The sequence below is a fragment of the Medicago sativa genome, chromosome 1 (assembly GCF_051527215.1).
Source record: "Medicago sativa cultivar Bolivia chromosome 1, Bolivia_mono, whole genome shotgun sequence".
NCBI classification, from domain to species: domain Eukaryota; kingdom Viridiplantae; phylum Streptophyta; class Magnoliopsida; order Fabales; family Fabaceae; genus Medicago; species Medicago sativa.
In genome coordinates, this window is record NC_140749.1 from 67,436,012 (window position 1) to 67,454,955 (window position 18,944).

General features: G+C 34.3%; 1 protein-coding gene across 2 annotated transcripts; it reads right to left on the reverse strand.

Annotated features, from left to right (window-relative positions):
• Positions 1-1,664: 1,664 nt before the first annotated feature.
• LOC146956636 (TNF receptor-associated factor homolog 1a-like) lies at positions 1,665-16,129 on the reverse strand. Of its 2 annotated transcripts, XM_085730241.1 has the most exons (13): positions 15,991-16,129; positions 15,301-15,460; positions 13,914-14,025; positions 13,041-13,129; positions 12,855-12,923; positions 12,639-12,771; positions 12,315-12,473; positions 11,209-11,554; positions 9,890-10,002; positions 8,285-8,435; positions 4,604-5,079; positions 4,300-4,501; positions 1,665-3,413 (listed from the first exon to the last, which is right to left on the reverse strand). In XM_085730241.1, the coding sequence occupies exons 2-13, from the start codon at positions 15,455-15,457 to the stop codon at positions 2,025-2,027; spliced, it is 3,396 nt and encodes a 1,131-aa protein (XP_085586367.1). In that variant the 5' UTR covers positions 15,458-15,460; positions 15,991-16,129; the 3' UTR covers positions 1,665-2,024. The 2 variants fall into 2 exon arrangements, with proteins under 2 accessions (XP_085586367.1, XP_085586377.1); XM_085730251.1 differs by lacking the exon at positions 13,914-14,025.
• Between the last annotated feature and the right edge of the window lie 2,815 nt (positions 16,130-18,944).

An 18,944-nucleotide genomic window follows, 5' to 3' on the forward strand; every position in this document is an offset into this window, starting at 1 on the left:
TTGTGAGAATGATATGATGGTCAGCAGAGACTTTCACATCAATTATAATATATTTTCTGAGTTTTGACATGATTCAAATTATATTATTCAAAATGATGCAAATAGAATTCAAATTACACAATCCTAACGGGGTAAAAAAAAAAATTGGAGGAAACACGAGAAATGATTAGGGTGAAAAGAGAAGTTCGTGTCTTTGTATTGTAACAAGTCTATTGTATTTTAACTTTGTATGGTGTGTGCCCAACCTTCTAACACATAATTTTGTGGATCCTCTGCAACTCTTCATAGAAGGATGGTAGAATCGCTCTCACTATGATGATGGTTTGGACCATTTCTAATAAATTTTACATATGGGAAAAATAATATTGAAATATAATATAAACCAGATTTTCTAAAATATATTGTTAAATATCAAATGGGGCATAATTTCATTGACGTGTTTGCTCTTTAGTCTATTTACGGTTAAAAACATCAATATAATATAGATGATGCAATTGGCTAACAGTTCATACTTGACTTTAAAAAATGTCAAACTCGGATTTCAGAGTAGATTTATCACTGATAACAAGTCAAACCCAAGTCTTGAATTTGTTTACCTGGTCAAAGCTTGAATCTCCAAAATTCCACATCAATTCAACTTATTTTCATCCTAATAACATAGGACAAATGTTATTTTCTTACTGTATAATCATGTGTACATGCATCACAAGGATGAGTAAGATCTACTTTTTGCATTAAAGAGCACAAGTCATCTTGCTATGTCATAATTTAACTTTAAAAAAAAAAAAAAAATTAATGTCACCTATTAACAAATTTGGTTTCTCCTTATCTCACTTAAATTTTTTTCTCTATTCACAATTGAATCTTCATAATTTGTCTTCTCTAGTTTTTGAAATAAACTTTTTTCTCTTATTAAAAAAATGAATTCTCATTTATGATGTGTGGTACAAATGATGGATGCTTGAATTATTTATCCAAATGTATGAGAAAACAAATGTTAAGAGACACCCCCTTGAGTAGATCTCATTTGTATCACAATATTATCTCATAAATCATCAATTGCACTGCACACAATGAATAGCTGGATTTTTCCAAAGTAAATTATCTTATAATACATCTTCACTTCATTTGCTTTCTTTAATTTTCAAATTAAAATTCCTCAACATATTCCATAATTAAATTTATTGCCTTAAGTTTTCAAATTAAATCTATTCAAAATTTAAGTAATTATAATACGGGTTCTTTTAACAAGTGCCCTAAGGACACTTGGTAAGTATTCAAAAATATAAATAATTGATAAATTTATGTAGAAACAATTGTTTTTTGATGTTTTAATGTTTTGATTACACAATTTCAATATAAAATTTCCACATTAATCTTCTTAACAAGTGCTCATACACTTATTAAATTTTCCCCTTAAGACACACACACACTCTCTCTCTCACACACACAGACACACTCATTTTTCTCTTTAATAACAACAGTTTTAAAGAAATTAACTAGTACTAATACAGTTGTAATTGCTTAACTTTTATTTTTGACTTTTTAACTTTGCAATCCAAAGAAACTGAATTTGAGTCACTACATAGAGTGCATGACACATTGTCTTTCTCTCCCCTAAATAACAACAATAATAAATTAACTTTTAAAAAAGCCATTGAATATATTGAACCCTTTTTATAATTTGAAGTAAAACTACTAGTAGCCATTTGCAAATGTCTTATTGATATCCATAGCTGACAAGGGTTACGGCCTTGGTACAAATTGCATCTGAAAAGAGAGGATGCATGGTAGAGTTATGATGACAAAACGCTTCAGACCTCGTCTCGATTCAACTATAATCCTAGAATGCCAAACATGCATAAAAAAATGGCTGGCAGAAAAAAACACAACACTCTTTACAAAGTATTTTTGCTTGTGAAGAGATTACAACCTCATTCCAATCTAAAAAAAAAAAAAAAACCAACATTTCCTCAAATACATTACATTTTTGGCGACCATTAAATTGTGAGCAGGCCTTCCCTCTAAGAACCATTTGAAGGCCTGAATACAGTATAACCATTGACACCACATGCCATATTTGAGTAATAATCTGGATAATATGGGTAGCCATCATTCTCTGTGTTTCTCATGCCTGCATACAATAGATCAGGACCCGTGGCCACCTGCCATTGGTTTGTAATCAATCCATCAACCTGTCCATTGACATAAGGCATGCTAGTAACTTGCGGGATGTAATCCCTAAGTGAATCAAAATGCCCATGGGACGAGCTATACCCTCCTCGGAATCCATGATCATGATGGTAACTTTGTGAACGCTCGAGCCTGCAAGAACTGGTCGAGGATCCGCGGTCATCATTTGCATCCAAGTCTCCAGGAAAGCTGAATTGTCGATTTAGCGATTGCGGCCCATTTCTCAGACACTCGAATCCCAAACTTGCCCTGGCCGTCTTTCCAACAGTATGCTCATCATCAAGCAGGTCGTTTATGATATCAAGGTGAGGGAACTCATCCACCAACGCTTGATTTTGACGCCCGGATGTGCAGGCTGGGAACTCAGTTAACATGTTGCCCATAGATCTACTGTGTAGTGGCCTGTACAAGTCATGATTTTGATCATCATTAAGACCAGCGGGCTGATCATACGTGCTTCTGGCCGATTCTCTTTGAGAACTTTCAATCCACTGGGAACCATTCTGTAAAACATCCTGTGTTCTCAAGCCAAAGGGTACACCACACTGGACAGCATTAGTTTCCATTCTATCAGAGCTATGGGATAGAAAGATTGGCGATGACACCAAGGTAGACGGTTGAGAATAGCTAAAGGACGGGTTTACTCCTGAACATGACGAGCTAGAATGGGTCAGACTGGCAGCAGTTGAGGTCACAGTGTTCCCCATGATAGCATTTCTGTAGGATTGAGGAACATGACTATGAGTGTCGGGTGAGGGATCAGGACCTAACCGGCCAGCTGCACTCATTGAGCGTGCAAGTGGCAGAGCTGTTTGAACCATTGAGACCACAGGAGCAGTTGGCCTGGGACCAGAAACCAAAGGAGTACTTGAAGGTCTTGAGATAGTAGGCACTCGTGATACAGATCCTTCAGTTAATCTTGCAGTTGAAGTCTTCTGGATCTCAGTTTTGGACGAAGTTGTAACTTGTGAGGCAGAGGTGAAGGGGGGAGATGGATCTTTATCAGTCTGTTGGGAGCCATTTGAAGATGTTTTAGTGACATGAAAAGGATCTAAAGTAGCACTTGTCTTGTTTACTAACATTTGACCAGGCGAGCTACTAGGAGGACTGACAGGTGAAGATGGCACAGCTTTATGTAGACATTCGTTGTCAGTAAGTCTTTCTATCCCAACTTCGTCTTTGATGTTGGGTTTCATTTGAAGTGAAAGAACCTCCCCGTCCTATCCATTAGAAAAGATACAAGACTTTATAGTGGTACATAAATCACACATTTAAAACCATTTAGCTTCATAAATAGGATTGTTAAATAAAAAAATTATGAGCCTTCACCTAACAACAACAAGGCCAAAAACCTTAATATTCAAGCCTCTCCCTTAAACTAGTCACAAATAGCAAATAAATAATCAGAAAACAAATCTATCAAAAATAAAATAATCAGAAAACAAAGAATTCAGAGATCATAAACAACTCAGATTCTTTTTGGGGTGGTGGTGGTGGTGTCTATAATGTGAGACATGGAAATCTTTGTACATCTGTCTAGGCCTTTGGAATAACAAAAGAGTGGAATCAATTAAGGACTAAATCATTGTTGATTTGTCCCGGGTGGTGCAAACAAGATGGAAAAACAGACATATTTCTTGAAGATGAATAGTAAACAAGGGAAAACAAGTTGTTCAGCCATCCCTCCATTTTTAAGACCTTTTTTATCTTTTGAAAAAGAGGAGTGCTAGCAAAACTCTCTTTCTAACACTCTCTCATTGGATGAAATTAATGTGGATCCCATTTAAAGTAGGGGGATCCACATTGATTTCACCCAATGAGAGAGTGAGTGTTAGAGAGAGTGTTGTTAGCACTCCTCTTTTAAAAATTGCTCAAAGAGCAAACAACTCTGCACCTCCTAAATTGTCAAAAAGAAACAGGAAAAATTGTTTGGGACTCTAGCTCTCTAAGATGAGAAGGCCACACAACATTGAAGCACGGAGAAATAAAATAGACAGAAAGGAAAGACATTAAATAATCAGTAAGAAATCAACAGATAAGCTCCGGGGAAGTTTTTTTTTTGAACAATTTGACGAGTATTTCCAATAAGAGTAGAAATGGGACAACCTTTCTGACAACATGCTTCTCAGCCCACTTTAACCGATCCTTCAATGTGACAACAGCACCCTCGGACTCATTTTTTCCAGCCTTTCCACTTCCAGACTCTTTGTTAATAACCCCAGCATCTGCTGCAGCACCAGATGGCCGACCATCTATTTTATTTGTCCAACCACCAGTGTCACATGATGCTATGCCTCTGTTCTTACCTCTACAGATAAAAAGAGCCAAATCAAAATAACACTTCTGAAATATCATTAATACCCGTCAACACCAAAAAAAAAAAAAAAATAACACTAAGCTAAATACTTGCCTGCTAGGTGACTTCTGGGCTTTACAATTTGAAAAAGAGTTCCCCTTGTAGGAGTCAATCATGACTACTGATGGCAAAGAATCGGAAGAACATGTTGATGAACTATCATCTATTGCTGAGCTGCACCTTTTATCAGACATTATTCCATTTTGTCTGGATGAAACATCACCTATGCCTTTGTTACAAGCCTCGGTTGGAGGATGAACTTCTGATGCATCAGTATCCCAATTAACAGGACTAGTATCTCTGTCTTCTGAATCCAGATGAAGCATTTCAGTAACTCCATCCACAGAGTCAGACACATCAGAAATATCTTCCATAGTATCAGGCTTTTCAGACAGAGTTTGAGCTTCCTCATTAGAATCCATTTTCTCATCAACACCATTGTCTTCTTGGTTCGTCTCATGCACAGCCATAGTAGTCCTCTCCTCCCTCCCTTTGTCCTTTACTTTCTTATTGTTCCGCTTTTGTTTGGCCTGCAGTGAAAAGAAAGGAACACAAGTCAGCAACTAAAATGAAAATCAACCAACAACTCTCCTTTTCCCATGTATAGGAAAATGAGACGTCAACAGAAAAATCTTGAAAGTAACAATTGGATTGAAAAATGGTTACCGATTAACTACAAATTTGAGTAATTGTTCCTAAATTATAATATTTTTGTCCGTGTACTTGCGATAAGTACAATATCAGATATTAGGGTTTAGTACTGTATTGGTCATGCCTTGAGAACAATGTAGTCAGGAACGAGTTCCTACGTAGGAACGGTGGGCTGGTGAAGGGACGTAAGATCGAGGAACGTAACACGGTTCGTAAGAACCCACTCGAGGGCAAAATTGTAACTTCACATATACACACACACAAAAACTTAAAAATAATAATGCAAGAAAGTATATTATTTTTATTTTTTTTGAACGGCAAAAATTTATTGAAAAGCCACGCCGCAAGACGCGACGAAAGCTAAGAAATTACACAGGAAAAACTCCAAGAAGGGACATACAGGCACTATTACAACAGCCATAAACAGCTTAGCACAAGAAAGTATATTATTAACTAAGGGGGTCAGAAAGTATAAAAAAAAATGTATATTTAGTATTAATCTGGGTACTTAAAAAAAATATATCGCTATGGGCCTAGCCCAATACTATATAAAAGAGTGAAATAACCAAACCCTAATTATTCTCTCCTTTCTGTTCTCCTCAAACACAGCGCCTGCCACATCCATCTGAACTCTTCATCTAAACTCTCAGATCTACCTCTCTTCAATCGTTCTCATTTTCATTCTTCTTCCTCCTTCACTTCTTCTTCCTTCTTCTCATTCTCTTCTTCAATCCTGACCAAAAAAAAAATAAAAAATTTGCAAACACGACCCAGATCAAGGTCGTAGCACGTTTGGGTGGGGAAAGCACGTAAGATTGTGCGATCCTACGTGCTGGGACTCGATCCTGGCTACCCTGCTTGAGAAGGCTCTCCAGGGTGGTATTTATAGCCTGTTATGGGCTTGGTTTCTCGTGACTTGAGCCCCAAGTAATGAGGGCTTTTATGTCTGTATGCCGAGCTCTAGAGACTTCTAGAAGCTGGCTGAGGCGCCCCCCAAGAAGGGCGCGCCTTAGGCCTCGAGGCCCTTTTGGAGGGCGTTCAGGCCTTTAGGAGGGGTTCTGGGTCCTTCTGGAGGGTCTCTAAGTCCTTAGGAATGTATTGACGGTTCACAGCCCCCCAAGCACGAGCTTTGGGACAAGGCGAAGTGATGAATCTATGAGGTTTGTTCATAAGCCATCTTATGCTTTCAGATGCTTGCAAAGGGCGTTTGTCCTTCGAGAGGTTACCTGAGCCTTTCTAGAGGGTGTTCAGACCTTTAAGAATGTATTGGCGGTTCAGTCCAAAAGTTCAAAATTATATTTTTCTACAAGTCAAACAAAAAATTTATGGATAAGGCTAGTCCATAAAAACGGGAAAAGCAAGCCAGTTGGTGAATTGTAATTTGAGTCTTTGATATTTTAGGTCCTTAGTTTATTACTTATTTTATATTTTTCTGTATCATTAGAAGTTCCGCTATCATTGTTTTTCAAAATTCATTTATTAAGACATCTGGTCATCATGTGAAATTAATGGACTTGGATGGCTCTGCTTGAAAAACTTCTATGAAATGGATGTTTAGGATGCCAAGGTTATAAAGGGAATACCATAAAATCCTAGGCAGATATTATAATTAGTAAAAGTCAACAAAACTTCAGTTCTAAAGCTTTCTTTGCGGTTGTAGACCCCAAGTTTCAATGTTCCACTTTAATCTCCTACCTTAACTATTTTGTTACAGTGCTGCATTTGTTTCCTACATAATGCATCACAGCTCTGTTTTTTATCATGTTGCATCAAATATAATGCAATTTCTAGGAAGGCAAGGATGGTAAAGACGCAACCAATCTTAAACAAGCAAGTCAACCATAAATATTGGCAAATCATGCATAACCTCACTTCATGTGTGCTTGCATTAAATTTTCTTGCTCAAAAAGGATTACAATCAAAATTTTACTGAGAAAGCTTTGAAGCAAAAAAGCTCAATATAAGCAAAATCCAAACATGGTATTCATTACAGCAACTCAAACCATAGTCTTTTCCCATTGGATGGAATCGGTTACATAGGTCAAGGGACTCCAAAGATCAAGTGACACCGTAATGTTCAGCCATGAACTAAATCCAATAAAAATTTAATGATATGACCTATAGTTTTCATTAGTCTCTTTTTATCACTAAGTATTAGACTATCCTCCATCTAATCAGGCCTCAAAAAAAGGTATTCCTCAAACCAATAATGTAAAATTCCACTTCACAGCAAGGTTAAATATACAAACTTCCTAGCCATGGTACACATAAAAAATTAGCTGACTTCATCAATACCATGTCAAAAAAGACTTATAGATTGGCTGCACTTACCAAGTCTATCTACTCAATCATTTGCTTGTGGTCTTCAGAATTTCGGCATGGCCTAACTCAACCCTCAAAACGAGCTCAAGAAGCCAGGATTTTCCAATCCATATAAGGACTAATTTGGCCATATCTCTAGTTGACATGGCATCTTAACACATCCTCTCACAATCAACACAGGATATCTGAAGCATGGTTTCACGTGGTTGGTCCAATAACATATATCTTAACACACCTATCACGCCTAAAATTAGACATCTGAAGCATGTACAAATTTGGTGGCACAAAAACAGAGATCTTAGCACAACTTACACTCAGGACTGGTATCTGAAGCGCAGACAAATATCCTTGGCCCAAAAACAAAACTAGGGTGGAGTTAGTACCATCTTGGAATTGGACTTAGGTCTACCTCAACTCCAAAAACTAGTTTAAGAGGTGAAGGTGTTCTGGCCTTATACGGATAATTTAGCCATAACTCTAATCAGTTGGGAATCTCAACAGATCTCATATAATTGTCACCTATAACACTTTTCTTTAATAATTTTTTGTACCGGAATTTATGAGAATGGTTTCATTTTGCCTCTATTGACATCTAAAATCATAATCTTAACAATGTCAGACAATTGCATTTCAGTCTGTGACAAATAGTCAATAAAAAAACAATAGTTAACAAGAGAGCAAGATAATGCATTAGCATATGTGAAATCAATATTTAGATATATAAAAATTCCTTAATGATGCAATTTCAATCTGTAACACAACCTGCTTTTTCTTTGCCTTCTTTTCCCTCTCATTGACTCCACGTTTTGTTTTCTGATCACCTTCAGCTTGCCATGATGCCTCTTCTTCACGGATGAGTTCTTCTTGTCTCTTTAGAGCAACAGCTTCCTGATAAGCAACCTCAATTTTGTTGCTGCACCCATGAAATTAGGAATTAGGATTTCTAACTACACCGCGAATCCAATATATAGATATAAAGATCACAAATAAAAAAATGTGTGGTTCAGATGTAGTGAAACAAAAAGCATGGCTTCTTTAATTATCAGATACACTATTAAGAACTTCTCTATCTTTCCACACATCACAAATCATCAGTTCTCTCGTAAAAGTGAAATTGCACATACTTTGTTACACGATTGCTTCATATTCATGCACAACCATTAAAGATGTGACACACGATGGGGGAATCAATTAACCGGCAAGTATATTATACATTTAAAATGTATGCAAGGATATACCCAAATATTATATACATGTAAGCATATCAAACACTTAGTTAACACCTAGTCTTGACAAACAAGGATCTGTAACTGTCTACAAGTATCCCCCTCTCCAAGTCAGGATACCAAATTAGGGACTCATTATATGTTATGAAGTCAAAATCATAGAAAGCAACACAGAGGGCATGTCAGTAGAGAATTTATCCAAATAGATTTACTTATTCATGAAAAAATACTTATATTGCACTGCTTTTTCATGAGTATAAATCATCAGGGAACTCAAATTTACAATTACAACACCATCTGAAACAACTGGCATCAATCTACAGCTATTAGATGTTTATATTGGGTCAAATTCATTTTTATAAAACCGGCTGGTAAGGTGAGGGGTTTCACTCTTTATAAACTCATTACAGGCTCTATCTTTATTCTATGTGGAACTGGGTTTTTCAAATACATCCTCTAATATGTCCAGTCCTGTTGGGCTTGTTGCATGGATATAAATTGTGGATGGCCCAATCGATAGGCCTGATACCATATTAGGTTTGTATAATGGGTCTAACTCATCCTTACAAAACCGGCTTGTAAGGTGAGGGGTGCCACTCTTTATAAACTTATTTCAGGCTCTATCTTCACTCTATGTGGGACTTGGGTTTTTCCCAATAGAAAGGGTTCATATTGAAGCTTTAGAGCGTTGTGTCATTTGCAGCGAACAAAATTGTTATTAACTATATCTGTTCATATCTTGATTAACTATATCTTTCATTTTTTTCGTCAAATAAAAAATGAAAGATCTTGTACTCGGTCAAGATATGAACAGACATATTTCTAAAATATTAAAGTACATGGAATTCCAAAAGAAACAGCCAAATAAAATCTTGCAATTTGAAAACAATGACAAAGGCAATCTCTTGAAATAACATCTGAAATCACAAAGGAGCTATTCATGTACAGACCATCTCTTACAAACTAGAAACCGACAAAACCAACTGATTAAATTATAAATTAGTGGAGTCTACTACTGGGTAATTTTTGCAAATAAACAGCTCCCGGACAAGCAAAATTCAGGAGTGTATAAATAAGCAATTAAGGTGAGAAACACTGACCGAGACTAATTACAAAAAACTAGTGTATGGCTGTATGCTACCTGAATATATGAGCAAGGACAAATATTTCCAAAGTCCTACGCCCTAATTCTGTGAGACGCCTTTCATCGCGCTCAATAGAATCTTTATTGAAATCCTCACCAGAGTTTACATCCTACAAAACACAAGAAACAGGGTTCTTAGCAATCAAAAGGATTCCAAACCTATAAAGCCAAAAGGTGTCGTATATTCCATAGCCCTGTTGGTAGTTATAATAATATACCGGGTTATTGAAGATAACATTCCAGATACCTAATATGTGCAAATCAGTAGGCTAGATTTGTTGCTTTCTAAATTATATGTGTAAAAATCTACACTATCATTAATTAATATCAGAAAGATAACATCTACGAGATATGGTTAAAAAAAGAAAAGAAAAAGAAACACGGCCTAAATTGAATTCATGTTGAAAAGGGAATATTTACGTTAGTGTTGTACAAATAGTAAAAAATGCACTATCAAGCTATCAAGCATGGGCAACTTTAGAATAACTAATAATCCATATTTGAACCCAATATTAGTTTACAGGATGAAAAATTAGTTCCTTCCACAGCCAAAACCAATTTTTATCAAATTACTAAATATAGTGAAAATTTATTTTCAAGATGCAATTGTATTTGCACAAGAAAGCATTTCATGGACTTAACACTAAGCAGCCTAACTCCCACGAATTCCCCCACTAATTCAGAATATGAATATAATTGCCTTGCTGTCATTTATTATTAGATTGCATTTTAGATTACGTAATTTTATACAAATAATGTAATTTGGCACGAAGTGATGTTCCATAGCTATTGGCAAGCAAAAACTAAATAAATAAATATATATATATATATATATATGAAATATAAGATGAGTCCTTTCTTGTTATTCTTCAAACAATGAAACTTCAAAGTGCTACCATACGTGTGATCAATCAGAAATGACAGAATAAAAGCAACAAAAAATATGAAATATAAGCAGGAAAAACTTAAGCAGCCAACAAACATAAACTGAAGAGTTCTTTAGGCTATTAAAAATAGATTGCCAGTAGATGAAGAAGCAATTGAAAAAAGAAAAAGAAAATCAATCTAAACATACTCAGTTCAGAATACAGTATCCAAGTTTTTGGTATTACTTTTTCACAGATTTCGTTCGACAAATAGGCCTAACTTTGTGCTACTCTTTTAACCAAAAAACTTCATCCTCTGAAAATTTCCTTCCACAGTGGTATCAATACCATCACATTTCAATTGGCTCAATGCTCAACCATATCGCCGTCTATTTAGGTGTCAACATATAAATCCTTAGTTACTTTAACAAATATTATTCTAAATCTTACCTTCGTACGATTTTGGGGACCCTTTTCATCTTTTGGAGGAAGTGGTTCTATAGCAGCCCTTTCAAGAAGCGGTAAAATATCGTCCACCAGTACAAACATATCCTTCTCAACACGAACAATAGGTGCTGGTATTTCTTCAGAATCCAACAATTTTACCCAACCTTTCTTGCTAGTCTGGCCCTCAAGAGCCTTCAATCCACTATACAAGGAATCCATAACCAAAGTAGAAGTGACTTCTTTCTCAATAAAGAAGTGTTTCACTACTACTTTCAAAATTACATCTGTCTTCTCCCTAGACATACGGCGCCTAGATGTTTGATCAACTTCCCCCCAGAAAGCAAAGAAACTGCAAATTTTGCACATTACTGTTTGATCAGCTTATAAAATCAGACACCCACAACTAAAAGGTCTGGCACAAGTGGCAATGGATACTATCACATTATATTAGTTAATTAAATCGGGAAACAGTGGCATTGCAATAAATATGAAACGGCAATATAAAAATCAGATTTAATTTCAAAAATGATGTAATTTCAGAATGCATATGCATAAAACTAGGCATAAACTGGGGGTATTCATAATACATCAAATCATGGTCAACAATTAGATTTGTGAAATATGTAAAATTAGTGTAAATTCTGTGTCTATAATGAGATCACACACCTTTTATTTATAATGGTTTTACAATAAATAAATTGAATGCTTATTTAGTAAGCACTACCCTAGGAAGTTGTATACTCTAGGAGTAATAACAATCAATCTAGGAAGTTTTACAATTAGAGGAATATCTGAAGATTCTTAATTTTAACAAAATTTGACAACGTCACTGATTCACTTCTGCATTTTTCTTCCCAGATTGCCCAAACGTTTTCGCCTTTCTGGATTGAAGAGGAATTAAGTCAACCCAAAATAGATTTTCAGGAAGATGTATTGAGTGCTATTACTAATCGGGGAGTGTGAAAAATAAAAATTTAAGGAACCTTACTTTGATTAGGGGACACTTTAGAGCAAGATAATAACTACAGAATAAATCATGTGACATAATAGACAATACATATATGCCAGAAGCGAGACACCTAGCTTTATCAAAGGAGAGCATAAAGTACCTTGACCACCTAGCTTTATCCTCTATCAACTTCCCAAGCTTGCTTCGTCTTTCCTCCACAAAACGCCGACAAATTTGTTCTACATTTGTCAAATATACCCTAACAAGTTCTCTCCTATAATGACAATCAAGGCAACGGAAAGGCCTGTCTGATTTCTCCCTGCAGCAGCAACCAATAAAAAAAATGGTCACGCATCTGAATTAAAAGTTCCAAGTTAAAAGGCAAACAAGATAACAAGATTATCCCATCTGATCAGACAGCCATACAATGGATGCATGCCAAACTTTGGAGTCTTAAATAACATGAAGTTAAGTAAAAGAATACCTGATGACTTGAACTTGAGCTTTTATTATCAAATTCTCAGAAGAGTCAACAAATCCGTCATTAACCTTTGACAGCTCCATAAACTTTTTCCATCCCCAGTCATGCTCCTTCTTCCAAAATCGGTGCAATGTATCTGAAAAACTCAACAAATAATGAGTAATGATGATAGAAAAAATTGTAATATCCAGTACGTATGCCAATTATTAGCTAACGTACCAGAATATTTTGACTTCTTTGGGTCTTTATTGACAACCGCTATTGTAAACTGTGCAAAGTGACTCCATCCTGTATCATCCCAAAAAGAAAAGGAAAAATAAGCCAAATACTATGGAACAAACTTTAGTAAATAAAACTAACCAATTATTAATTTAAACTCAAGGAAATAAAAATCATTGGTTTTACCTGGAAGAAGTTTGTCATGGTTAGCTACACACAGAAACAGCGAGAGATGATTGCAAACATCACATCCTTGTGGATAAATTAAAATATACCTGCCAATAACCAAAGAAAGATTCTGATGAAAATCAAAACATAATTTGGCCTGTGGTGCGTTGATAGAATTAATAAATACTACAAGGTCACAGATCACATAAAGCTCTTTCCCTGATATGTACATTATGTCTTGCTCTTTACCCTGTCATTTGTAATCATGACATGTACATTTCTTGTTCATCCTTTTTGGTCAATACTTGGAAATGGAAGTAAAGAGGCCAGTTTTTAAAAGCCAGTGTGTGATACAGGCCAGTTTCTAAATTTTAAGTCAATGTGTGATTTGTGCCAATGATATTATGAATATGGTTGGAGCATAAACCCTGTATCTTGAAGGATATTTTGTTGTCTTAGAAGCTGATATGGAATTAGATGATTGACTTCTAAACGGTGCAAAGCGTGCAATCTTTCTTAAAGGGTGTTGACAAATATACAGAAGGATTGTGCAGATGTGCTCAACTGATAATTCTCTTCCTTTCCTTTTTTTCCGTTGTTCCCATGGAAGATCTCAATCCTCGAAATTCATCGTGCTTTCTTTGATTAAATGAATAATTTAATTTATTATTTATTAATGCCCTAGTAAATCAGGACATCTCAGAGATATAATTTAAAAAAATTACAGTACACCGACATTTTATCGAAACTCAAGGTAAAACTGCTGTCATGAATGACTCGGGATAATACAAGCATAACAACACATTCCTGCATATAAATAGTTCTTAAAGAGTAAAATTGTAAATCAGAGAGAAACCACACGTTTCTATAAGTTTATCTAGACCCTCATACCATTTGTAGCCTCCAACCTCAAATGCATTACTGCGAAGTTCCCTTTTGGTAATCTGGTTAAACTTTTCTATCTTCCATGTATATTTCCCATATAACTCAGACGGTTTTTGTCCTACGAAGAGAATAAGAAGTAAGATTTTTACAATTTTTTTATGGAAAAATATTGCCAATCAACCACGACCCATCATGAAAGGATCAAGAATCAGCTCAAGCTAAATTAATAATAAAAAAAAAATAAAAAAAAAATAAAAAAAAAAAAACATCATTTAGAAGGCAATATTATCTAACTAACAAGACAGAACTTCCTGCTGAATTCCCCCACTCTGGCCTAGAAAAGGTTCTTATAAGAAAATTGGCAGAAGGTACATTTGGTGCAACAGTTCAAGTTGTTGCCAAGTGAGTGACGTGACTAAGATGATGTGGGTTCAAATTTGTAGACTCAGATTCTCTACAAAAGTTTCCCTTTATGATAGGAATTTTAAAACACCAGAGTACCCTTTATAGTAATCGGCACAAAAGAATTACCCATCTTATTCTTATAACTTGCCTTCATACAGTATAAAAGTTGAAATATAATTACATCTATATTCCATTCTGCCACTATAAACAGTCTGAGAAATTTGATGATCTATTAACCTCACTAGAAATCTTATAAATTGGCAACTGAAACAAATAAAAGGGTATCCAAGTAATAAAAACAGGATGTATATATTAAGATGAGTTGATCAAAGAGGTAGTCAAAATCAAGATTTTACGCAAGATCGGAAAGGAGATGTTAACTCGTAAATCATGCAACTGTAAGATCATACAAAATTCATAAATCTCAAATATATGCATATAAATTCATTCATATATATGCATATAAAATAGCATAACTAAAACAAAAGAAAACTTAAATCACACTTGAAATACTTGTGTAAATTTAAATTCATAAGCATAGCTCAAATAATAGCATAGTGCAAAACCCTTACGAATTAAAACTTAAAATACTTAGTATGTAATTAAAACACTATCATATAACGACAGCATAAAACTTGAAATACTTGTCTAATTAAAACGTTAAATCAAACTCATAAGTCTCAAAGAAAACAACAACTAAAGTTGCCTTCTGTAGTTCCACAACCGCGACCATAATCGTAGAATCGGTACAAAGTAAAGGTGATTATGCAAGATTCCACCAAAATAAGATGTTGCGACTCATAATCGCTGAGGGAAAATATAATCGCAAAATCGCCAAATATTGTCACACAGGAAAACATCTAATCGAAGTATACTTTATGCCACAATTACCATCCCTATACCTCACTTAGAAAAACACACACATACATGCAATAAAACAACAAAAATTCAGTAGAATTGTATAAACCAAAAAAAAAAAAGACTTTACCACCGTCGTCTTCGTCAGTGTCCCAATAAGGGGGAGAAGTAGACGCGATTCCATTCTCCACCTGCTCGGAAGACCTCCATTCCGCCAATGCTTCCCCGGTAGAATGCTGCCCGCGTGAATTTCCCACTCCAGACTCCTCACTCAACACTCCAGCCATTCCCTAATCAAGAAATATTTCAGTAATCACTTGTACAGAGCCTAAATCATCCCTTAAACCCAAAATTAATTATAAAAATAAAGCATCAATTTTTAGTGTATAATTTTTAAAAATACTATAAAATTGAATTCAACGCACCAAAATGAAATGATAATAATTATAATTCCAATGAAAATTTCATAAATGTTAACTTCCCAATTTCAAATCACTAGCAATGAAACTAAAACCAAAAACCAAATTCATACAAAAACCCTAAATTCAAAACAGATAATGAAATTAAAATCAAACAAATTGAAACAAGATAACCAACCAAGAACAACAAAATTGAAGAACCAACTCGTGAATCCCAAATTACAAAAAAAATAAAACAAACCCAAAATTCAAAAACACAATCAACGATGAGTACAGGAAGATCATTGGCAATAATTACCGAAAAAATAAAAAATTGAAATGAAAAAATGGCGCAGGAGAAAAACGGTTGAAGATGAAGAGGAAGAAGATGAAAGTGGATCGAATAGGAGAAGAAGATGAACCTGGAATCGTGAAAGAGCAGCGGTTGTGAAAAGGGTAGAATCGAAGTTTGTGATATTTTAGAGAGAGAAAGAGAGAGAAGTGAAGGAGAGAGAAAGAGCAGCAACAGACGAGAGCAAAGGCATAACCCAACACACCAATTTTTTTTCTTTCTTACTTCTTTTTTTGTTTTAATAATTTTAATAGAAGAAAGTTTCCTTTTCAATTTTATTCTATTTTATTTCAATCAAATATAGATTTTAATTTCAATTATATATTTTCCTTAAAAAAAAAAAAATCAATTATATATTTTTATGATGGACTTGCGACTTATGAGTGAGGATTCTAGGCATCTAGGCATATATGTTAGCGGCTTCTTATATCATATGGGAAATTCTACTTCAGTTATAGCAAAGTTGTAAGGGTTGTGTACATTGTTTGAGTATGGCTAGTAGATTGGGTTTCACTTTGATCGTTGTCGAGATGTGAGTATATATCGCTCATAGAGTACAACATTAAGCGAGATCAGGTCTGAAATGACTCACTCAAGAAAATTGAAAGTGAAAAACTCTGACTCACTTTCTATCGTTGTAGGTTTCGATTTTGTCGTGTCATGGTTTATGCGGGTCTTGGTTTGATCGAATAATCATGTGAATAGAAGAAAGACATGCATACGGAGAGACATCTTATGAATTACATAATATATATATATATATATATATATATATATATATATATATATTTGCATTGTAAATTAATTTGGTTAGTGGTCGCCGTTAAGAGATTGTATACTCGATTTGATTTTGCAACATTGTAGTTCATCTTGTGTTTGAATGAATTGCAATATTTTTTGTTTAAAAGAAACGACGTTTCAATACTTAAATAAAAAATTGTAAAAATAATTAGGATAAAACATAAAAGGCTTGTGCTATTACAACTTCGGTCGGGTTTGTTTAGAGAAAGATTTAGATTTCAAAACCAAACCCGACCATGTTTAACCCTTTTTGTTCGTTTTTTTTCCACTCACAGCCCTAAAAACCCATATAAACCTGCCCGATCCACCCAACTTGCTCATGGTTCACATGTGTTCGGTCGCCATAAGACTCTCTCTAGTATAGTAGGACTTAGTTTATTTTGAGTGATGTCAAAGTTAGATTTAGATTATATACAACGTATATATGTCTCTTTTAATGATCCTCGATGTTTAAGTTCATTGAAAAATAATTTTGAGTCATGCATATTTTTAAAATCATACAAAGGTATTAAAATCACAATTTTTACAAATTTTGATAATATTATTCAAATCATGATACTATGTGATTTAAATCATGGCTTTGTTTCAAAATCGCAAGTTTTCTAACTAGACGATTTGAACCAAGTTTTTTTTTGTTGACAAAATTCAAACCAAGTTGTAAGATGATTTGAATCAACTTGATTAAAAATGTGATTCAAATCATGCTTAAAGGTGACTTGAATCACCTATCTTTTTTTCAAGTGTTTTAGGACGTCAATTAGAATTAGCATGAAATGGTTTGAATCATCTAGCTATGTGATTCGAATCACCTAAGAAATTTTAGGTCTTAAACTTCAATCAGAGAGTTGTAATTCAAATCAAACTATTCATGTGATATGAATTGTATTGGTTAAGAATGTTGATTCAAATCAACATACTAATGTAATTTTAATCATGCATGTGATTTTTCATATTTTTAATGTATTAAATTTCTTTTCTCGTACTGAGTCCTATCTAAACCTTACTCATTCCCACATGAACACCTAAACATTCATTTCACTCTAAAATCCATCATTGTAAGGTTCAATTTAGTCTTCTTGATCCTAAACTTTGAGTGAGATTCTTAGAAGCTTATATAGGGATTCTTTGTACATTAGTGTTTCAATGAAATAAATTGAGTATTGTTCAATCTTTTATAGAACTGAAGGAAACTGAGTACCGCCTTTTCACCTAAATTGAGAATTTAGGGTTTTAAGATTTTTCATCGTTCATGATGTAAAAAGTCAATTAAATTAAGGGTTGAAGATTCAAAGTGAAGGCTTCATATTAAAATTGGACAGATTCAAGGTGAAGATCAAGGTCCAAATTTTGAAGGGTTTCAAGATTTAGGGATTTCAAGATTTAACGGGAATTGAAGACAATTTGAGGGCTCAAAGAGTTATTGTTGTAATCATTAATTCAAACAAATTTAATATTGTAAATGAAAGAAGATTTATCTCCCGTGGATCGACCAGAATTAAATTGTGAGATCAAGCATATTTACCGAGAAGTTAGTTGTTGCGCTGATTGTCTTCCAGATCTTGATCATGGTGGCGAGCTTGATTTCACAGAGTTTCATGCCCCCGTTCTTCTTTATTTTTATTAGATTATGATAATTGTAAAAGGATCTCCTTCCCTCATCTTTTTCGTTTGAGATATCATTTTCTTATTAAAAAAATGTTTATATATTACATCCTCGAAATCTTTGTTGCATTTGAGTAACTTTCAGAACTCGATAATGAAATTTTGAAGCGAGAGTGTTACTACTTCTTTTTTGACTTGAGATATTAGTGTCTTGAATTATCTGAAAAAACTAATATCTAGTTTACTTGAACTTACAAAACTTATTTGACAATGTATACATATAAACACGTTTGTTGATATTTTAGGAAATAATCTTACTATAATTTTCTTTTCACAAATTATTATGAAATTTTTTTTGAAAGGGGGAAATAATCTTATTATAATTACACAATGGTATAATACCATAGAAATATAGTATACAATTAAACTCTTGTGTATGAAAGTCTTTCCTGTTTAGTTAACTGAATTTGAAGGAACTTGAATGCATATCACGACGCCTCTTTTCATAAGAGACCTGGATTAAATACTCATTTGTTGACCTCCAAGATTATTTTCTACTTGACATAATGATATTCTCTCATTTCAGTATTATACTGTTGATTTAGAGAAAGAAAAAAATAA